General features: G+C 42.3%; 1 protein-coding gene across 2 annotated transcripts in view; it reads right to left on the reverse strand.

The window, feature by feature from the left end:
• The window catches only part of COL4A4 (collagen type IV alpha 4 chain), a 127,958-nt gene that overhangs the window by 99,073 nt on the left and 4,683 nt on the right, over positions 1-24,202 (reverse strand). For both annotated transcript variants that reach the window (XM_066346605.1, XM_066346606.1), the window contains exons 2-4: positions 8,763-8,933; positions 6,348-6,390; positions 2,065-2,142 (exon numbers count right to left, since the gene is read on the reverse strand). In XM_066346605.1, the coding sequence (XP_066202702.1) occupies positions 2,065-2,142; positions 6,348-6,390; positions 8,763-8,818 (177 nt within the window). In that variant the 5' untranslated portion in view covers positions 8,819-8,933. The remainder of the gene's footprint in view (positions 1-2,064; positions 2,143-6,347; positions 6,391-8,762; positions 8,934-24,202) is intronic.

Here is a 24,202-nt window from a genome sequence, read left to right on the forward strand (position 1 = left end):
CTCATCAGGGCGATCCCTTTATAAGTGACGGAGACGTCTAACCACTATGCTGTGCACCGGAAACACATGTACTATTGTATGTCAGCTTCAATATAAAAATTCTATCATGAAGTGGGTTGGAAAAGCTCAAGATAAATTCCGATCACGGAAATGTTTGAGGTACAGAAGAAACAAGGCAGCTTCAATAAAGGGGATTTGCCTCAAGTTCAATCACGTCGCCGCTTACAGGAAGAGAGCTTGACAAAGGAACCCCGCCCACAGGGCACACCCACTATGTGAAGACAGACAGGTGCCGTGGGGAAAAAAATGGCCCCTTCTCTTGAAGAATGTTTCACGTCCCTATAGACTACTGGTCCTTACTGAACTGTGCTGTCAGAGAGTCACGCACAGACCCACGGGGTCGATGTGGACATGTTTCAACAGAATCATTGCTCTGGCTCCAAACTTCTGAAACATACGCCATTCCTGTAAGATTGTGGGAAATTTTAATCAGAAGAACCATCTGATCTAATTCTCCAGCACAAATGAGTTAGTGGGCTGCCAGCGGCTGCTGTCACCATATAAGGGACAGTTCCATAAACGTTCAAGAGTTCCGATATCAGTATACAAGAGGGTTCCTGTGCGCCGAAGGACAGAGGTCTAGGGGAGTCATCAAAAGCACCACTCTGGCCTGACCAGGCGGTGGCACAGTGGATAGAGCGTCGGACTGGGATGCAGAGGACCCAGGTTCGAGACCTCAAGGTCGCCAGCTTGAGCGCGGGCTCATCTGGTTTGAACCCAAGGTCGCTGGCTCCAGCAAGGGGTTACTCGGTCTGCTGAAGGCCCAGGGTCAAGGCACGTATGAGAAAGCAATCAATGAACAACTAAGGTGTTGCAACGCGCAACAAAGAACTAATGATTGATGCTTCTCATCTCTCTCTGTTCCTGTCTGTCTGTCCCTGTCTATCCCTCTCTCTGACTCACTCTCTGTCTCTGTAAAAAATAAATAAATAAATAAATAAACAAACAAACAAAAAACCAAAAAAACACCACTCTGGGTGGACTTGAGCAAGACCCCAGATGGCCCTGTGCCTCGGTGTCCGGCACTGAAAAGCCAATAGAATAAGACAATAAGGGAGTTGTGAGGAGTCAGCATGTAGAACAGTCCCTGGCATGTAAGAAATACACGAGAACTGCAGCTATAGTTTTGAGTATAGCTCGCTATTCCACAGGATTTCAATAGGTATTACCCAAACAAGAGTCTTGTGGTCCAATGCCCTGAAACACTAGTTTAAACAAAGTTAAACAGGCTTTTAGAAAAACAACTCACTACAGTACTTCTGAGCCTTTTAAAATGCTGATACGCAATATGAATATCAAGATGGTGACCCAGTGCCCGACCTGTGGTGACGCAGTGGATAAAGCGTTGACCTGGAACACTGAGGTCGCCGGTTCAAAACCCTGGGCTTGCCTGGTCAAGGCACATGTAGGAGTTGATGCTTCCTGCTCCTCCCTCCCCTTCTCTCTTTCTCTCTCTCTCTCTCTCCTCACTAAAATAAATAAATAAAAATTAGCAACAAGATTTTAAAAAAAGACGGCGAACCAGGGTGTCTCATATAGCACCGCGACCCTTTCTGCATTGGGCAATTCACAAAACTAGCCTTTTGGAAAACACTGGGTGAACCACTGCTTCCCAGACCACCTCGAAGCCTGACGCAAGGTCTAATATAATTGGGGTTGCTTATCAAAAAGTACAGAACTTTGATTAGGAAAGATATAAGCATTGCCAACTACCAGAAAGTGCCGAAAATCTGGGACTACTTAATATTAAATATTCCCCATGGCTCAAAAAAACAGGATGCTCTCCAAGTTAATTTTGTTAAAATTTTTTATTGTGGTAAGAACACTTAGCAGGAGATAAACCCCCTCAACAAATGTTTAAGGGAACAATACATACACTGTCGACTGTTAACAGAATGTTGTCCAGCCAATCTCTAGAGCTCACTGGTCTTGCCATGCCCTTGAATTAGTACCTCCCCGTTTCCCCTCCCCCTCTGGATTCACACCGATGTTCACATCACTTACCCGAGACCCCTTTTCAGGAAAGCAGAGGCAAACGGAGCAGTCTCTTCCTCCACACGGACCAGTGAACTGCTTCCCGCTCTGGAAAGGGAAGCATGTGATTCAGTCTATGGGACTCCATCCCCTAGCTGGGCACCTGAGGCAGACATCCTAACAAGCACTCTTGCTTTGCCTAACTCATGAGCATGCCATAGTAAACTTTTACCTTCGGATCTGTGAAAAGAAGAGACTAATATTGAAACGTTTTCTTTTCAAAGGCAAAGAAATTACCCCGTGACTTGATAATAAAGAGGGCTGATGATTTTGTGAGCAGGGGTAATGAGCTGATGTTGAGCTAGGATAAGTTTGGTAAACTGGGATTTCACAGGGCTCTTTTCTGAAGTCACGTGGCTTTTCTCCAGAACCTTCTGCATTTCTCTCTCTTGGTAAAAATTCACTCGCTAAGTGGTGAACAGTCTTAGTGCAAACTATGTAGTTAGGAAAACTGTTAGGCCTTTTGCTTTGCCTCCAGGATCAGCTAGGACACGTTGACCTCATCGGGTCCCTTTTATGTCAAGGCTCTGGTAGCAGCCCTGCACTTCGGGTTAACACTGCTCTCCCTGCAGTTTGCTGATACCACTGGATGGTTCCTCTCGTGGGCCTCTCAACCAGTAAGCTCCTGAACTTAAATAACGTGGGCCCTTTCCTCACTTGGACCTAACTGTTCTTCAACACTCCCTTAAAGAGTCACTTCCCCTTCACATATTTTCTTACCTTTAATGCTTTCTCCAAACACACACGCACAGGTACACACACACACACACACACACATGCTAACTTGGGGAAAATTAGGCCCTTATTCTCACGAATCCTCATTATCTCTATCCGGAGTCAGCAGTCACTTCAGTACAAAAGTCTAGTTCCAGAATACTTCTCTACGTAGATTCCTTCATGACAAAGAGCTTCCATGGAACAGTGATACTGAGTTCTGAGCGCTTTGTCATGGGGTGGGGCTGTGGATGAGAGGGGCAGTGCCACAGCAGCTCCGGGGGCTAGGAGCTGAGGGCACTCACAGACACAAAGGGCACGGTCGTGGCTGGCCCAGCCCTCACTGCCGCATAGCATATTAGCCACACATTCCTGTAACTGATAGATCTCTTAAAACTCAAGGCTATAAACATAAATCTTCAGACCGATGTACAATGGGAAAGATAAAACAGTTAAACCAATATTTATAGTTCTGATAGAAGTGATATATATGCATATATTCATGCCTACATAGGTATATATGTAAATATATGTGAATATAGATGCATATACAGTGGTACCTTGAGATATGAACAGACCAACATACAAATTTTTTTAAAGATACGAGCTGCGACTCAGTCCATATTTTTGTTCGAGATCCAAGCAAAATTCCGAGATACGAGTCGTGATTCAGGAAGCTGCTGCTAATTGGCGCACTGGCGCACGGGTCCAGTATAGGCAGTTTGATATACAAGTTGACTGACTTACAAGCTCGGGTACAGAACGAATTAAATTCGTATCTCAAGGTACCACTGTACATGAATATACACACACATATATATATAGGGAAAGAAAAGGAGTCTACCTAGGGTGGGGTTTTTCCCCCTTTGAATCACATGATTTAGACCTCTTTTTTTCCAGGAAAGATATGCTCAGAAACAATCTAAAAGAAAATATTTTTATATTAAGCATTAAAAAAAATCTTTATAAACAAAACTCTTAATGGGTCATTGAAAGTATATAAGAATTTAAACGTTGACAAGAGCCAAGCAATTAGATAATTTAAGTTAAAAAATGTATTTGAAGTTTAAAAATAGATGCCTCTTGAGTTTTGAGTAACAATGTTATCTATGACGCAGAAACATGTAGTTCAAAACCCTGATAAGGTAAAAAAAAAAAAATTAAATTAAATAAATGCCCCGGGCCAGGTCAGGACAACATAAAAGCTCTTAAAATAACAAGTCTGAACACTTGGGTTCATTTAAGGTTGGGTTCATTACTATGTGTTCAGTGAAATATCAAAATAACCAGGGAAAAAGAGGGTCAGTTGATTAGACGGCTTGATAATAAAGGCAAGTTTGTTATTTTATTGTATCCTTTTTTTTTTTTTTTTTTTGCTTAATTGTGCCAAGCATCACTGAGATGTTTGTAGCAAAATTAAATTTCAGAGAAGAATCAGTTTAAAATAGATCTGCAGATTCTAACAAAGAAGCAGAAATAGTTGCAGATAAAGCTTTGACTTGCACCAGCTCAAGAAAAAAAGCAAGAGGTGATTTTTAGTCTCTACAAAGCTCTTCTAACATTAGACATATCCCAATAAACATCATTTAAAAGGGGAGACATTTTATAGAGGAAGAAACTTGCACCTCAACAACACATTGCAGAAATCCATTCAAAGAAGATAAAGACTATATCTCAGACAAGTGAGCATCCAATGTATAATATATAAACCATGTTCACTCGGAATACACTAACAGGCTCTAAAACCAAGGTGACCCTTCTTCAAAGAGAAAGAAGAAAATGTCACTATCTGTCTGTCTTATCATAGTTTTAAACAAATATTTATTGCATAGAAAGTTCAAGAAAATAAGTTTTTAATGTCTAAATTAATAATCTGTCCAACATTTGTATCTCTATTTTCTTTTTTGAAAACCAAATAACATACGCATATGATAAAAATGTCAAAAGAATATAATAGGAAAAGACATTTTCTCTTCAATGTTGGCCTCCCATTCCCTCACCTAGAGGCAATCAATCTCATGAAACCGGTATCCGGGTAAGAATGAGCTTATTCACACAATTATCCTGTGTGCATACACACACACACACACTCACACACACACACACACACACACACACACACACACGCAGACATTTTTTGGTATTTTTATTTTGTTTTCTTTTTACTCAAATGGTATATTTCCCTGTACCTTGCTGTTTTCACTGAATCAGATGTCTTCAAGACCATGACAAAATAATAAATTTGGCTATCCATCAGAAAAAGTATTGCTATAACATATAATCAGTTCTTACCAATAGACATTTAGCTATCTCTCTTCTTTTACTGATGAATAGTATCCTGTAGCTAGTATTTGTGTATTTATCTTTGTGGGCAAGTCAGTATAAATATGTAGGGCAAATTCCGAAAAGAGAAATTCCTGTATCAACAAGTATGTGCACTTAAAATCCTGAAGGACAAATTGCCTCCTACAGAGGCTGCAGCGATTTTATCTCTGCCTTTAAAGCCCAACGATAGGACAGCCACTCTCTGTGAACTCTAGGGTCTCTGCAAAGCCAGGCTGCCAGGGGAATCCGGGTCAGGGCAATCTTTGGTTCAGAAACCAAATCCACGCACATGGAACATAAGAAATGAAAGAAGTGAAATATAGGACTTTATAAGCTTTCATAATTAAAGTATATTTTAAAAAATACTATGAAAATAAACTTGGGAATACCAAGGAAGAGAAATAGAAAAACTCCACACATGTATATTTATTTCAGTGTGCTTCCATTTATTATTTCAGGTGCCTGTGAACTAAACTGGGCAGGTCTTGTCATCCTTACTTCAATCGGGGAGAAAACTGAGTCTTGAGTAGGTTAAGAGATCAATCGTTGTCCGACCCAATAGCCAACGCTTCTCATTTCTGAATGCATATGCCTTCTGCTCCTGACTGGTGGGAAGAGGAGCACAGAAAGACACTTTCTATTTCATTTGCTTTGAGAAGACCCATGATAATGTGCATCACAGAAATCGGGTTGGGTGGGTCCAAGCTGGAGAGGATGGACAGATAGAAATGTGTGGACTAGAGTGAGTTAAGCCAGTCCACTCGTCTCCCGATCAACTGAGGGACGGACAGACCATAGGATTTCCCAGAAATGTCTGAGGTTGGGTTTTAATAACTTAGATTCTTAGATCTTATTATAGAATGTTCCTGGCTTAACTTTCCCCAGAGTTAAAATTTCAAATTTAATCTTGTACTTCTTGATTAATCGTGAAGTGACCCAGCTGCTTTCTACTTCCCTCCAAAACAGGTTTTAAAGAAAGGGTTATAGTAGATATTAAATAAGGAAGTCTCCAATATCATTTGGAGGCAGTTGGGTAAGCAGTCTTGACTGTACAATGTAAGAGAAACCTTAGAGTTCAGCTAGTCCAACCCTTCATTTTACGGACGAGAAAACTGAATCCCAGAGAACAACAGCTTGTTGAAAAGGATAACAAAAATAATGCATTGAATAAAGTGAACTTTCAACATGCAGTCCGAGCTAATTAATGTACTTACCGTGTGGACATGTTGTAGAGAAAAGAGAATAAGTGTGAGTGACCTATGAAAAAGCAAAAACGCAGATGAGTTTAAACTGTCCATTTTTTTTATGCAAACCAGCTAAAAAGAAAAAGAATAAAGGAATTAATTCTAGAAAGCTTCTCTTTGTGCCTAATAGGCTGCTGTCGCCAGCTGATCGTCATCAGTGACAAGACACCGTGGGGACACTGCAGGTGAGACCCGGATGGACAGAGGAGTGGAGGAAGATGACTCTCGGGATGAAAACTAGAGCGAGCGCCCTTGCTCGGGGACAGTGCGAAGACCAGTGTGTGCTGAGTGGCATGAAGCAGGCCAGCTGGAAGGAGGGAGGAGGAGGGACCCTGACTGGACTGGGGGCGGTTCGGGAGGCAATGCAGATAATATGGACTCATTGAAGCAGAGTCAGGTAGTTCAGGGTCTACCGCGGAGACAGAAATCCAACGGGAGGAACATATTTATTATAAACAAATTTTAACAGAGGAGACATGAACCAAAAGAGATCACCGTATGGACTGGATATGTGTGCTCCTCAAATGCATATGTAGACATCCTAACCCCGAATAGGTGATAATATGATGAGATGTGCTTTTCGAGAGGCAATTAAGTCGAGAGGGTGGAGCCCTCACGAACGGGTTTAGTGCCCTTATAAAAGGGACCTGAGAGCTTGCCACCAAGTGAAGACACTACAAGAAGTCAGCAGTCCGCACCCAGGAAGAGGGCCCTCCCCAGAACCAGCCTTGCTGACCCCCTGATCTCGGACTTCCAGCCTGCAGAACTTTGAGAAGTAAATTCCTGTTGCTTATAAGCCACAGGGTCTATGGTGTTTGTTACAGCAGCCAGAGCTGACTGAGATGACCGCTAACCATTCACAGACATTTTCTTCGGTCTTCTATTTGCCCAATAGCTTCCATATCCACCCTTAAAGAAGCTATGATGGAGGCGAAGGGCCCAGCCTGGGCTGTGATGTCTCTGCCAGCCTTGTCCTTTGTTCTGCTAGAGTCAGCTCCTCTCTGAACCACATGTCCTACGTGAGCCTTCCTTCCCCACACGCCCCTCTGTCCTCCTGTGCTGGAATCTGGTAAACATCATCGACAGCCACAGAGCCATGCCCCGCAGGGAGACTCTGTCGGCGATGGGAGACTGGCCCACACAGTGGCTTCCACACTGAAGTCCACCTTCTCCCAACCCTTCTATTCAAGGTCAGGGGCTGGAGGAGGTGGCTCAGGTCGGGTTTGAATCCTGCAACTGTTCCTCCTCCCCACCCTCTCCTTCCTCCTCCTGCTGCTGTATATGTTTAAAAATAATGGCGTCTTGAAAGAACCATTCAAAATTGAGATTACTTTGCAGTTTCCTCCACAACCCCTCCAAATAAGTAAGACTTGAGCCACATCTGATAGTCTCCCTTCCATCACCGCTTCCTCCTTCGCTGCCCATAATACTGTGGACCAGCTTCAAAACTGTTCCTACTTCTCACTATTTCACATTTCTCTGCCTTAACTGCCAACCTCTTTTTGAGTCGCTTGTAAATATAATATATCCCATTAGCTTCCTCCTCCTGCTGCAACGCGTTCCACGAACTCAGAGGGTTAACACCGCCTACACTTGTTCTCTTGCGGTTCTGAAGTCAGGCGTCCGAAATGCGTCCCCCTGGCGAAAACGAAGGTGTTGGCAGGCTGCGCTCCCTCTGGAGGTGTCGGGGTTTCCCTGCCTTGTCCCCAGGCTTTAGGGGCTGCCTGCCGACCTCGGCTTGCGCTCCCTTCCATCTCCTAAGCCAGCTTGGGAGGTCACGTGTTTCTCTTGCTGTATCCCTCCACCCCCACCCCATCGTCACGCGCCTTCTCTGACTCTCCCGCTGTGGACTCCTCCTTTTACTTCTAAGGATCCTCGTGACTTTCCCGGGGCCATGATGATAATCCGGGATAGTCTCCCCGTGGAAAGGTGAGCTGATTAGCAATATTAATTCCATGTGCACCTGTCAGTCTCCCTTGCCACGAGAGAGAACATAGTCACAGGGATTACAACGAGGACACCTTTGGGGCCCCTATCCCCTCAACCACACTAGTGAAGTGCATTGTCTTCATTCTACCAGTGACAGGGATGCACGCTGCTGCTCGGGACATATAAGAAGGGTGTTTTGCTGTTGAGACCTAGTGTGGAAGAGCAAGGGTCTGCAGCCATTAAATGATTACCTTCTCCTTAGGTAAGATTATGTGGGTGCAATGCAGGGAGAGTAGGAAGGACTCGTGTTTAATATATAATAAAAATGAGTTGCAAAATTGCAAGCATAGTCCATAGATTTCTGGGATGACTGGGCTCTTGGCCACACGAAGCATTAATACAATTCATACCTACAGAACCAGCAATAAGGAGATGTTATTGAATAAAAGCACTCACCAGGGGTTTGTGGCCAAGGGCTTGATCCACCTGAGAGAGCACCTTACAAACGCCATGCACGTGGCTTACTGCACAGCCGGTCAGGGTCCTTAAAAACAATTCTGTCCGTCTTCTCTTCTCTTCCAGACGGCCCCCGTTCATGAGTGAGGTTCTATGTCCTGGGTTTAAAGTCTGTACATGGTAAATGCATATATGTCTCTTAAAACACAATATCATTTATAATGTTGAATATAATTACTTTTATTATTCATAGTGATGAAAATATTTTCTGAAAACACTTTGTGTTTTTGACATAATCTTTCCTTAGTGATGGTTAAATTGAATAAATAACGATTTATATTCTTTTGCTCAGGCCAGCAACCTTGGATTCAAGCCAGCGACCTTGAGTTTCAAGCCAGTGTGACCTTCTGGCTCAAACCAGCAACCATGGGGTCATGTCTATGACCCCCACTCAAGCTGGTGATCCCGTGCTCAAGCTGGTGAGCCCATGCTCAGGACGGCGACCTTGGGTTTTGAAACTGGGTCCTCAGCATCTCAGGCTAATGCTCTGTCCACTGCACCACCACCTGGTCAGGCTATAACAGTTTATATTCTTTTTTTTTTTTTTTTTTTTGTATTTTTCTGAAGCTGGAAACAGGGAGAGACAGTCAGACAGACTCCCGCATGCGCCCGACCGGGATCCACCCGGCACGCCCACCAGGGGCGATGCTCTTCCCACCAGGGGGCGATGCTCTGCCCCTCTGGGGCGTCACTCTGCTGCGACCAGAGCCACTCTAGCGCCTGGGGCAGAGGCCAAGGAGCCATCCCCAGCGCCCAGGCCATCCTTGCTCCAATGGCGCCTCGGCTGCGGGAGGGGAAGAGAGAGAGACAGAGAGGAAGGAGGGGAGGAGGGGTGGAGAAGCAAATGGGCGCTTCTCCTATGTGCCCTGGCCGGGAATCGAACCTGGGTCCCCCGCATGCCAGGCTGACGCTCTACCACTGAGCCAACCGGCCAGGGCCCAGTTTATATTCTTAAGAATAAAAATATTCTGATACCATTTATGTGGTAAATATATTTTTGAGAAATAAAAGATATATCTATACATATGTACATAAAAGGCTTGCATAAAGATTATTGTTTCATTTCTCTAAGTGGAACTTTCTTCTATTTAAACTTTTTCTTGAAAATCCATGGTAAATTTCACTCAAGTACTTTTTCTACTGTTTGAAACTAGAATAGAAACCCTCCAGTATAAAAGTACATATTTGCTACACATACAGCAAATAGATATAAAATATTCTTAGATGCTACAACTATTATGAAAGTATTTTGGTAGTTCCTCAAAAAGTTAAACATAGAGTTACCATCTGACCCAGCAATTCCATTCCTAAATATACAGCCGAGAGAATTGACAACCTATGTTCACACATAAACTTGTACATGAATATACATAGCAGTATTATTCATAATAGCACAAAATCAGAAACCACCCAAAAGTTCATCAGCTGATGAGCAGGTAGCAAAATGTACTATATCCATACAATGCATTCGCCCATAAAAGGAAATGAACTACTGACACATGCTACAACATGGATGAAACATTATGGTGAGTGAAGGAAGTCACATAGTGTATGAGTCTATGTATGTGAAATACCCAAAATAAGCATACCCATAGAGACAGTAAGTAGATTAGTAAGTATCAGAGGTTGGCAAAGGGGAGAATTGGGAAGTACAGCGTTTATCTCGGAGTGACAGAAATGTTCTGGAATTAGATAGTGGTGGCGACTGCACAACAGTATGAATATGCTGAAAACCACTGAATTATAAACTTTAAAAGAGTCAAAATGGCAAATTTTATTATGTGAACTTTATCTCAGTAGAAAAAAAGAAGAAAAACTATTTTGACTCAAAATTAACTCTATACTTTGATAAAAGATCTTTTTGGCTCAAAGAAATGAAATGTCTCACATTAAAAACGTTGGCTTCTCTGAACAGCGGTACCTATGAGAATTGGGTAGAAAGATGAAAACTAGGAGTGTTGACTATCACAAGCTATTTTTAAATTTCTGGATAAACTAACTCAATGCGGTATTTATGAGAGACTGGTTTTCTAACGAAGTGGTACAGCATTCCGTGATCATTTCAGAATCAGTGGAAACAGAATTACCTTGAGTGCTCAGATCTTTTCCCAACTGCAGACCCATCATTTTAGATCCTTTTTTTTAGTAGTATTCTAGAAGCCAGTCTCAATAAAACAAATGATTGTTTGGGAAGGGATACACAAATTGGTTTGGGTCATTTAAAATGTATTTGATATTTTAAACAAATAGGAAACACAATAAAAAATTAAAGAAAACCAGAGGTATTTGCATTTTGATCCCAAAACAGATACATGATGTCATTATTTTCTTCGCATAATTTGATAAAGGGTGCGTCAAGGCGGATTTTGTTAACATAGAATGTTGCTATGGTCACCTTTCAGAGTAAGAATGCTTTATCATGGGTTAGGGTCCTAACACCTAGGAGTTTGTTACATTTTAATTGAATTGCTGGATGGCTGGATAGATGCGTGGCTGGAGAGATGGACCAGTCTGCGGAAACTTCACTGACCGCCCATTAGTCAGTGAAAGGTGAAAGGACACACAACAGTGAAGAAGCACTGCTATATGGGAAGAACCCAATGCATTCTCTTTACCATGCACTTAGTTCTGACAGATCTATGTCCACAGGGATTTTATCTTTTTTCACACACGGATTTATCCCCAGTGCCATAATAATGCTTGGATTATATAGTAAGTGCTCAGTTGACATTCGTTGGATGAGTAAACTTATGGAACATACTTTGGAACCATCAGAATGTGAACCAAGTATATTTAATAGGAAATGTAAGATGAGGCTAATCTTGAACTTACATGAGGGAGTGGGAGAAGGGAGATGGGGGGCGATGAAGAGGAACCATGATTGCTTTCCGAGAAGTGGCAAGAAACCGACATTTACTGAGTGAATGTAGGACTCTTTGTGACTCTGCTCACATCAAGTCACTTAGTTGTCACCACGGATTAGTTTTTTAAAAAAAGTTTCATTTTCATTGCACAGAAGAAAAAACTGGATTCATGTAAGTAATTGGTGCAAAGTAACAGAGGTAATAAATAGCAGACTGACTCCAATATGTATCCCATGACACCCCTGCACTGCGGTGTTCGGACTTTTCTGTTCTCATACTCCAGTAAGAATTTTGAAAAACCTATGGACACCATCTTTTATTTTACTCTCTTTCTTAAAAGTTTTATTTATTCATTTTTTGGAGAAGAGAGAGAGAGATAGAGAGAGAAAAAGAAGGGGAGAGGAGCAGGAAGCATCAACTCCCGTATGTGCCTTGACCAGGCAAGCCCAGGGTTTCGAACATGCGACCTCAGCATTCCAGGTAGATGCTTTATCCACTGCACCACCACAGGTCAGGACATCTTTTTTTTTTCTTTAATGTAATATCTAAAACCTTTCATCTTCTCTTGAAATAGCTCCAAAGAGTATAATTTGGAACATTGTAAATGGTGACCTATAGAATAAAACTGTTGCGGAACTATTTCAGGTGTGGCCAGCAGTCATAATGCTGTGCCAATTGATTCTCACCGCCGTCAGTTTTAAATATACGCACACAAGTTTTTTACCAGTTAGGAATTTTACACTGTTCTGCTTCTTGAATTCATATTCCTATTCTCGTTCCCCACAAACAGCCTTTTGCAATATAATTTTACACTTGAAAATCACATCGATCCCATTGCCATACGTCTCTGCAACAAAAACATGTATATAAATTAAATAGTTTTTATATCTTGTGATCACAAATCTCTTGTCTTTAAAAAAATATGTTTTCCTCCTGGGTTGGCTTATCATTATGATGATTAGTAGTAATTCATCAAAAACAAATTTAATTTTTTTCTTTCCTTTTATTTCTTGTTTTTTTGTTTTTCTCATCACTCAATAAATTTAAATTTTAATACACAACCATTACACATTAAAAGTGAAATTTTAGCCCTGGCCAGATAGCTTAGTTGGTTAAATCATCATCTCAATACACAAAGGCTGTGGGTTTGATCCCTGGTTAAGGCACATACAGGAACAGATTAATGTCTCTTTTTCTCTCTCTCAAATCAATAAATTAAAAAAAAATAAAAGCGAAATATTATTGGAATTGTAGTTAGCAATTAATGAATAGAGTTTTGTCTTCTCATTATTTCTTTCTTTCTTTTTTTTTTTTTTTTGTATTTTGTATTTTTCCAAAGGTAGAAACAGGGAGGTGGTCAGACAGACACCCAGCATGCCCACCAGGGGGCGATGCTCTTCCCATCTGGGGCGTTGCTTAGTTGCAGCAGGAGCCATTCTAGCACCTCAGGTGGAGGCCATGGAGCCATTCTTAGTGCCTGGGCCAACTTTTGCTCCAATAGAGCCTTAGCTGTGATATGGGTAAGAGAAAGACAAGAGAAAAGGGATAAGGGGAAGGGGGAAGAAGCAGATGGATGCCTCTCCTGTGTGCCCTGACCGGCAATCGATCCCAGGACTTCCACATGCTGGGCTGACACTCTACTGCTGAGCCAACCAGCCAGGGCCAATAATATTTCTTACTGGAATGAGATATGTTCAGCAACAATTCTACTTCCATTTTAATTTTAAAGCTGTAAATGCTAATAAAACTTATTCACAAAAATAAGAAGTTGTGAATAAAAGGCATTTGTTATACAAATGCCATCAAATTGCATACCAAAAACAATATAGCATTTATCACCCAGAATCTCCAAGTGGTCTTTCAGCTGATGAGTCTTCCTTGATTATGATGACAGCAAAAGTTCAAACCCAGCTGGTCCAGGGGATGTGGAGCCCAAGAGGTAGGCTGCTTCCCATTCTCAACCCTTGTATTTACACTGCGCATCATTTGGCCCCATGAAGAGTTCTCCTGTTCTGGGGCAAAGCAGTGTGCTAACGTCGGGGTGGATGGGGGCAGGGGAATGTGGTAAGGACATGTCTTTCTTTCCTTTTTTTTTTTTTTAACTTAAACAATTAAATTTAACAGGGTGATATTGGTCAACCAGAGTACACAGATTTAGAGAAAGCATCTCCACATCATTTGGACAGTCGATTATGCTGTATACCCATCATCCAAAGTCAAATCATCTTGTCACCCTATATTTTGTTTCTCTTTAAGCTCCTCCCTTCCCCCTCCCCTCCTCCCGCTCCACCCTTCCCTTCCCCCTGGTAACCACTGCACTTTTATCTATGTCTGTGAGTCTCAATTTTATGTCCCACCTATGTATGGAATCATACAGTTCTTAGCTTTCTCTGATTTACTTATTTCACTCAGTATGATGTTATCAAGGTCCATCCATGTTGTTGTAAATGATATCATTTTAAAAGAGATTAAAAGAGACATGTCTATCTTTTAAAAAGTAGGGGAAGAACAATTGTAAACAGGGAGATGAGAACCTGGACCAAACACCCATATTTCAGATAGGACAATTCTAAGAAAGAATATATATAACAGTTGAGAATCTACTAATTGATTTCTTTATTTGATTTTCCAAAGCTTCTTGCATAACTCTTAAGAATCTTTTTTATCCCTCAAAAGTCCATGTACTCAGTTTGGAGATCTCTGCCTTGAATGAGCTGCCAAAAGTAAAAAAATAAATAAAGATAATGAAAAGCTCCCTTGTTTACTGGTTCACCCGGAGTGAGCCTCAGGTAACTGTGTGCTTGCTTATCCCATCGGTCTGTCCAGCCCCAAACCGGCCACAGATGAGCCGCCCAGACACGAGACCGTTCTCCGCCTAAGATGCAGCAGGAGCCGGGCCCCTCCGCCCTATCAGCGGGACATCCCGGACATCCTATCAGTGGGGCATCCCGGACATCGCTCTACACTGCACTCCGCAGTTCACAAAACGCCGTCACACGTGCAACCCACAGCTACCTATGAGGATTTTCTTTGTTGTAAATGCCTGTGTGAAGAGCATAAAAACTTTTGTCTCAACCAAGCTTTTGACTGCACCAAACAAAAATACCCACCACTCACAGCGACATCCTTCTAAACGGTCATCTCACAAACAGATGGCTATCGTCACATGATATTGGCCGGGGCAATGTGTCTCCAATGGAGTCTAGCACTACTAGCAAAAAAAAAAAAAAAAGAAAAGAAAAAATTCCTCAATAATGCAAAGATCTATCTATGCCATGAGCACATATGCAAACCACAGCTTTGGAGGACTGTCTATCAAGAAAACTTTTTCAAAAGCTGTGTGCCTTTTGAAAGACATGACTTATTTTGCCAACTGTCATTCTCCAGAAGGGGTTGTTCTCTGCAGACAGCCTCACCTGGGCCCTGTCAGCCCAGCTAAGTGGGGTGTGACCAGGTTTTCATCACCTGCTCCTGTGTCCCCAGCCACATGGAAAGCTTGGGACAGATAACTACCTGGCCCAACCCAAGGCTTGGCTCAGTGGCATGCAACTCTGGCCTGGGCTGGAGGATGGCACCAGAACCCAATCTGGATCAGTGCTTTTGGAAAGCTGAAATTAGGACACTGAGAAGAAATGGTGACAAGGGAGGAAAGATGAATCCAGAGACGCCCTGAGGTCTAGTCGGGCATTAGAAGGTAAGGACAAGCCAAGGCAACTACAAGCCTGAATTTAGACCAAAAAAAAAAAAAAAAGATATGCAGAGTAATCATAAAAAGCTGTTTTTAAGAGAAGAAAATGCAAAAAAGATAAAGGATCTCATGAGAAGATGAAAGACGAACTCATTCCCAAGAGCTATTCCTGGTGCAGTCTTTGAGTCAGTTCCTGTGACCTGAGCAAACTGACCTGTGCAGCTGGCCCGAGGGCTGTGACACACCAGGGAGCTCTCTTGGATGCCCCAACAGAGGGAAGGTGAACACAGGTGTCCTGGGCCTTTGTCACCCTCCTGGCTTACCGACCCAAGGTCCACAGACACATCCCTGGTGTCCTTACATCAGTGACTACATCCAGCACGTCTGTTCAGTCAGTATCACTGTTCTTTTCTTCCAGCTCCCTGGGGTCTTTTTTTTTTTTCCTTTACTCCTTACGAAAATCCTGGATTCCAATTCCCCTGGGACTCCTTCTGAGTCTCAGCCCAATGTTTTCCAAATGCTAGGTCTGGGAACCAGATCTGAGATCTCCCAAAGCACAGTCTCTACCGTGGGGAATTTGTTTTCTTTGCAACTTAATCTTGAAAAAAAAAAAGTACACTCTGTTGGGGTTCTCACTGACTGGGGGAGGAGGGTGAGCATGGGGCCAAGACTGGAGGACCAGATAAACAGGAGGCTGAGCATCAGAACTCTCTAGTCCCAAAGAGTAGCAGAAGTATAATGTCTTCTCTCCTTCCAAGTAACATGAAGTCTTTGAGTTCCTTTTTAATAATAATGGTTTTTGTTCTTTCAGATAAATAATTTCTTCTTAACTTAGTGACTACATGTTTTTTCCTTTTAACCTTCTGACACTGAACTATGTGAAGACTCTTTCTAAGGCTCAAATTTTTTTAATGATTTGAACACCTACTTGTATCTACTTTTATCTTTCCAAAATAGAATTCCTAAAGGCTCAGCGTTTTCAAAGGAATAAGCAAAGGGCCTCAAAAGCTAGAAAAATGCTCCCAAAGAATGGCATGTCTCGTCTACCTAATAGGCCAACATCTTTCAAGGTTTACACGTTCCTCGTTAAGAGACCTGCCTCTAACATACAAGCTGGTTGGTTTGGTTTTTCTCTTTCTAAAATCCCATACCTATCAGTTGACTCTATCTGCAGTCTTTCAAAGACTTCGGATTAGTTTGAGCTTTTTAGCAAAATATAGTCAATCTCAACAGACACCACATGGTTATTAAAGTGGGTCATGAATTTGTGTGGTCCATGGACCAGTGGAATGTGGCTGGGGCTTCATATTCTCTAAGAAGCAACAGGAAAAATTTGAGAACTACTCAAGTAAATTCTCGAGAATGACTCTGAATTCCAACTTGCCGAGAATGTTGCTGGATGATCGCCAGGCCCACCCCACCTCTCCTTCCCTCCTGGTTCACTTGAATTGTTTGAGAGTGCTACAGAGTCCTCAGTTGACCTTGGAGTCGAGTCTGCTTGTCTAGGATCAACTGGATGATATCTTAGGTAATCCACCATTCTGCCAATATTGGCTTTTCTTATCATTTTGTCTTTTGCAGTCTCTTCCCAATAGCAACAGAAAATTTGACATCATCAGAATGTCACCACATGGAAATGACATGGAAATGATACACACTCCCAAAATATACAACTCGTTTTCAAAACCGGATGGGCCCTTTACCTCTAACTTAAGAATGGTATTCTTGACTCACAAAACTGCACCAGTCTTTCCAAAACACTAATCCCCCAAGTTTCTCTTGATCTGTAATTTTCCTCTCTGGGCAAGGCTAGAGTGACTCAATTTGAGGTCTCTGGACCTTTCAGACCTCCAGGAACTGCCTTTGGGGTGAGCTCTGGCAGTAACACCCTAGACCCCACCAGACAAGGCTCCCCTTCCATCACAATGTGAAGTTAGCATGTCTCTGATTCAGATGACTTCTCCCCTCCATAGAGACTGGCTGCCTTTCTCTCCTGGTTCCTTGTGCTCCCACGGATGGGTGAAAGCAGCGCTCTAGAGTTGGAAAGACTTGTGTTAAGATCTTGATCACTTAGCCGTGTAACCTTGAGCAAGTTCAGAACTCATTCTGAGCTCTTGATTTCTCAGTATGTAAAATTAACACCTGAGAAAACCGCATGAGTAATTCTATTGCCTATCACAGTGCTTGCCCTGTGGAGGCAGCTCAACAGAGGTTTACTTCCTTCCTTTCTGATTAAACATAGAGGCAAAAAGATCCTTCAATAAATTAGAGGAGAGGTAGAAGTTTCAGAATTGGGGCAAGCTTGGCAGAGCTCAGGAAGGGACAAGGCTTGATGAGAAGAAAGGAAGAAGAAGAAAAAGGAGGAATAAGCTAAGCTGTAACAATGCTTTTTAAAGTGAGAGGGACGAACCTTCACTCGCTGCAGAAGAAGAAGGTATGAGAACAGTTCTAGGGTGAATCAGAATGAACACACGCTGACTCTGAGAGGACACTAAGAGAAGGCTGGTATATGGCTTAATCCACCAAAACAGCTGACTCTTTCTGCTGTCACTGTCACCAGTGCCAGTGCTGATGCTTCTCTTCCTCCCCATCCTCTTCTCCACCATCATCCTAGTCATCATCACCATCACCATCATTGTTGTCGTCATCCCACCATAAAACATTATCATGAACTGTACTTTCAGAGGGCTACCTTTATGCTAAGCATTGTGCTAAGGGCTTAACACAGATCTGCAATCTTCAAAATAACTCTGAGGTGCGTAATATGATTGCTTCTTTTTACAAGTAAGTTACAGTTAATAACTTATTAACTGTATTAACCACTTTCTTTATTAACCACTTCGCTATACAGTTTCAAAATTCATGGAAATTTATAGGTGAGTTTCAGAAAAGTCATGTCTGGAAGCACAACGTCAGCCTTCAATATAGTATAACAGTAGCAGCGAGATCGACTGGAAATGCAGCGGCAAACTATGGTCTAAAGACACTCTGCTTCCTGTGAATCCTCAAAAATTTGAGTACTCAATAGGACATACTCGAGCTCACTCCATGCTCCCTGGAGCTTTAGCACAAGGGAATGCCCTTGTTGAGCAAGCTACCCAAAAGAAAATTATTTGGAGCACCCATGACAGATCGAGCAATTCAGTCTCATACTATTCATCACCAGAACGCTGCAGCCCTGTGTAAACAGTTTCAACTTTCTTGGGAAGCAGCACGGCAGATTGGTAAATGCTCTCCAAGGGGTCCTATACTACAATCTGTCCCTTCATTTGGAGTTAACCCTCAAGGACTCCTACCAGGACAACTCTGGCAAATGGATGTTACTCATATACCTTCATTTGGCAAACAGTCCTATGTCCACGTGACAGCGGATACCTATTCTGGATTTATAGTAACCTCTGTCAGAACAAGAGAGGCTGCTAAGCATGTTATAGCACATTATCTGTATGCATTTTTCTATTATTGGATTTCCTAAACTGGTTAAACTGACAATGCTCCTGCATATGTAGCAAGAGCATTTACTGTATTTTGTCAAACCTTTAGAATTACGGGTATTTCTTACAATCTTTAAAGTCAAGGTATTATTAAATTGTACCCAGCAAATATTTTAAGATCAATTTTAAAAAATTTAAAAGGGGGAGTCATATCCTGGAACTCCTACGGGTCTACCATATCATGCATTTTACTTTAAAAAATTTAAATTTCTTTTGAATGCTGATGAACAGGAGATGCCAAATCTTTTTCTTCTGCAAACTTCTACCTCCTTTTATTTGATCCAGCTAATAACACTGTTTTGTCTCTTTCCAAATAGCTCCAGATATATGTAAAAGGTTTATATAGGTGGATGGGGATCCTCAAACCCCTCAGAGAGATCCTCTGAGCATGGCTTTTAAGGCACCAAGAGGCAGAAAAAGCCCAATAGAGATCAGGTGAACTACCAGCTTTTAGGATATGCCCTTAAAGGCTTCAATGCCCCAAAGGGGTCTCATAGGATTCCATCTGGGTCCTGCTTCAATAGTGAATAAGAAGGTCATTAAGCTAAAGCCTGCCAGGCTTACATGCCTTTTCTGTGAGGAAAAAGGGACACTAGAAGGTAGGCTTCCCCCTCGCTCCTCTAAGGGAGGGTTCAGTCTCTTCCAGCCCTGCTCCAGCCACCTATGACCTAACCTTGCCCAGAAAGCTGGGGTTTGCCACTGAAGGCTGAAGGTGCCCAGGGCCATCGACCCCATCTATGACACTGTGGATGAGCCTAGGGTATTTCTTCCAAGAAGCAGGTAAACTGATCTCATTTGCACAAGGGCCACTTAACTATGTCTTGCCTGAATAGTCAGGTTTTTTATTCTTCCCTCAAAGATCTCTGTTGTGAGTGTTGATAGTCCTATTTTCTGCTTTGTTTAATATATAGTGTTTCCTTTATTCCTCCTACCTCAATGCCCCACTCATATTTCAAGCTGGGACCTACTCCTAATTTAGAGCTCTCTTTCTCCCTTTTGCCAACTTCTATTGTGAATTTACCTTTGCCACCCAGCTTAGTGTATCCCAAGGTTCTCTTTACCATGCCACAGTCACAGAGCTCCAGGGAAAAGCAACCTGGTCTCATCTCTCCAGGCAGAGGAGAAAAGAAGCTCCATCTCCACACATGCTGCAGATGGCTTTTCCAGTCTACTTGAATCATTACCAGCTAGAAGCAGCGGTCATTGGGACTTGGACATGAGCTGCAAAGTATAGAATTGTGACAACAATTCCAGTGCCATGTGGACTTTTCCTGGATGTGGACTTTTCCTGGACTCCTGCTCCTTGTGACAGCTCCTAATGGACTGAACTGGGGTTGAGTTGCATTCGCAGGGATTTGGAAGGGTGTTGGTGCCAACTTGGACTTGGTGAACATGTTAAGGACACTACTCTTTTATGGATTCTTGCTGTATTGGCCAAGAGTTTGCTTAAAGGCTTTAATCACTGTAAAAAAAAAAAATAGAAGACTGGATAAAGAAGATGTGGCACATATACACTATGGTATACTACTCAGCCATAAGAAATGATGACATCGGATCATTTACAACAAAATGGTGGGATCTTGATAACATTATATGGAGTGAAATAAGTAAATCAGAAAAAAACAAGAACTGCATGATTCCATACATTGGTGGGACATAAAAATGAGACTAAGAGACATGGACAAGAGTGTGGTGGTTACGGGAGGTGGGGGGAGGGAGGGTGGGGGAGGGGGAGGGAGGGTGGGGGAGGGGCACAAAGAAAACTAGATAGAAGGTGATGGAGGACAATCTGACTTTGGGTGATGGGTATGCAACATAATTGAATGACAAGATAACCTGGACATGTTTACTTTGAATATATGTACCCTGATTTATTGATGTCACCCCATTAAAATTAATAAAAATTAAAAAAAACATTATGAAGTAGCTACTATTATTAGCCCTATTTTATAAATGAGGAAATTGTGGAATAAAGAGTTTAAGCAACTTGAACAAAAAATTTGAGCCCTGGCCGGTTTGCTCAGTGGTAGAGCGTCGGCCTGGCGTGCAAGGGGTCCTGGGTTCGATTCCCGGCCAGGGCACACAGGAGAAGTGCCCATCTGCTTCTCCACCCCTCCCCCTCTCCTTCCTTTCTCTCTCTTCCCCTCCAGCAGCGAGGCTCCATTGGAGCAGAGATGGCCCGGGCGCTGGGGATGGCTCCTTGGCCTCTGCCCCAAGTGCTAGAGTGGCTCTGGTCGCGACAGAGCGACGCCCCGGAGGGGCAGAGCATCGCCCCCTGGTGGGCAGAACGTCACCCCCTGGTGGGCGTGCCGGGTGGATCCCGGTCGAGTGCATTCGGGAGTCTGTCTGACTGTCTCTCCCATTTCCAGCTTCGGAAAAATACAAAAAAAAAAAAAAATTTGAGTTCTCGGATGAAGGTCTATATGTTTGGAATTTCAACTCCTCTAGGACAATTGAAGATCTTAAAGGTAGAATTTGCAACTACAATTTAGGAAAGTCAAATGTTAAAGAACATAGACACAACTCTCCTTAATACAAATTTACACATATGTAAATTCCAAAGACCTAGGGTACCATAGCCACTTTTTAAAAGAACAGCAAAGTTGGAGGACTAAATGTCCTGATTTCAAGGTTTGCTATAAAGCTTTAGTAATAAAGACATTGTGCTACTGATGAAAGAAGAGAAATGTGTATCAATGGAACAAAAGGACCCAAACCTAGAAGTTCAATTGATTTTTCACAAAGGTGTCAAAGAAATGTAATAGAGCCAGAAAAACTTTTCATCCAATGGCGCACGAACAACTGTATTTTATATAGAAAAGAAACCTCACCTCATACCTCCAAATTAACTCAAAATGAATCATTGGCCTGAATGTAAAAATAGTATAAAAGAAGAAAACACAGGAGCAACCATGCAACTTAAGCCTAGCTGAAGGTTTCTCAGGTTATAAGAAAAGCACAAAACTTTTAGAATGAAAAAAGTTTATAAACTGGGCTTCATCAAAATAAAAACATTTGCTTTTCAAAAGATACCAATAAGAAAGTGACAAACCACAGACTGAGAGAAAATAGTCATAATACATATATCTGGCATGGATCTTCTAAGCAAACTTCATAAATAACTACCATATATTTTGCTCCATAAGATGCACTTTTTTTCCCCCAAAAGTGTGTGTGGTGTGTGGGAGGGGGGGAAATGCCCGTGTGTTTTATGGAGCAAAAAATATGGTATTTTATTAAATATCTTAACACACCATTGGTTCAGAATATGTTTTTTCTTATTTTCCTCCTTAAAACCCTAGGTGTGTCTTATGGCCAGGTGCATCTTACAGAGCGAAAAATATGGTATTATAACTCAATAAGAAGAAGAGAGACAACCAATTTTTTAAATATGAATAGACATTTCACAAAAGTTCTCTACATGATTAATAAAAGTACTTATAACTGAGAAGGTGCTCAACATCATTAGTAATCAGGGTAGTGAAAAGCACACTGACACACCACTGTATCAGTATTCGAACTGCTAAAATTTAAAAGACTGGCAATACCAAACAAAGGCACCACAAATATACAGAGCAACTGGAACTTGTTTCTTTTATAATTAAACATACATTTAACATACAATCCAGTCATTTCACTCCTAGGTGTTTATTCAAGAAAATAAAAACACATGTCCACACCAAGCCATGTACAAAAGCATTCATAGCAGCTTGATACGCCATAGCTCCAAACTGGAGACAATTCAAATTTCCAACAGTAGGTAAACGGGATGTTTAAAAATGATATCCATTCAATGGAACCCTACTCAGCAATAGAAGGGAACAAATATTGTATTGCTGAGTCAGAGAAGCTAGACACAAAAGGGTGTATTCTTTAGGATCCATTTACATAACATTCTGGAAAATACCAACTAATCTATAGAGAAGCTCAGCGGCTGCTTGGAAATGGGGATGGAGACAGGAATGACAGCTGAGGGGAAAGGAGCAACTTTGGGGAGTGACAGGAAGCTGTGTATCTTAATTGCGGTGTTGGTTTCACAGAGTTGATGCATCTACAAAACTCCTTGATTTAGGTACTTTAAATGAGTGCCCGTTTTTGCACATAAATTATACCTTAATACATTTATTTACAGTGTATTTATTTATTTATTTATTTATTATGACAGAGACAGAGAAAGGAACAGATAGGGACAGACAGACAGGAAGGGAGAGAGATGAGAAACATCAATTCTTCGCTGTGGCATCTAAGTTGTTCATTGATTGTTTTTTCATATGTTCCTTGGCTGGGGGTTACAGCAAAGCAAGTGACCCCTTGCTCAAGCCAGCAACCTTGGGCTTCAAGCCAGCAACCTTTGGGCTCATGCCAGAGACCTTGGGGTCATGTCTATGATCCCACACTCAAGCTGGTGAGCCCACACTCAAGCTGATGTCCCCGCGCTCAAGCCAACAATCTTGGGGTTTAGAACTTGGGTCCTCCGTGTCCCAGTCCGATGTTCTATCCACTGCGCCACCACCTGGTGAGGCTCAATACATTTATTTTTTATAATATTTCAGTTATGTTAAAAAATAACCTTTGTACCTGCCCTCAAAGGCCATGTAAACCAGAAAAGTAAAGTATGTGACAGTTGCTGTGCTATATAATAAAGGTTTGAACAAAGGTCTTCACAGAGACCATGACCTTTGATCTTTGACCTAGATCTGAAAACACAGGTAATTGCATAATTGCACCAAACAGGGGAAGTCCTTGAAGTGAAGGGAACGGCAAGTACAAAGGTACTTGAGGTAAGGATGTGTATACAGTGAACTTGAGAAGTATGGGGTAACACAGGAGTTCATTTAAAAGCCGATTTTGGCCCTGGCCGATTGGCTCAGTGGTAGAGCGTCAGCCTGACATGCAGGAGTCCCAGGTTTGATTCCCAGCCAGGGCACACAGGAGAAGCGCCCATCTGCTTCTTCACCCCTCCCCCTCCCCCTCTCCTTCCTCTCTGTCTCTTTCTTCCCCTCCCATAGCCAAAGCTCCATTGGAGCAAAGTTGGCCCGGGCACTGAGGATGGCTCTGTGGCCTCTGCCTCAGGTGCTAGAATGGCTCTGGTTGCAACAGAGTGATGCCCCAGAGGGGCAAAGCATCGCCCCCTGGTGGGCATGCCGGGTGGATCCCGGTCGGGCGCATGCAGGAGTCTGTCTGACTGCCTCCCTGTTTCCAACTTCAGAAAAATACAAAAAAAAAAAAAAAGTTTATTTTGGACCACCCTGTTCTAGGAAGTATAAAAATAGCTATAAAAGAAGAGCTTCTGCAAACTTTAAAATAAGCATGTGTCCTGACCAGGCGGTGGCA

This window comes from Saccopteryx leptura, chromosome 7 (assembly GCF_036850995.1).
Source record: "Saccopteryx leptura isolate mSacLep1 chromosome 7, mSacLep1_pri_phased_curated, whole genome shotgun sequence".
NCBI lineage: Eukaryota > Metazoa > Chordata > Mammalia > Chiroptera > Emballonuridae > Saccopteryx > Saccopteryx leptura.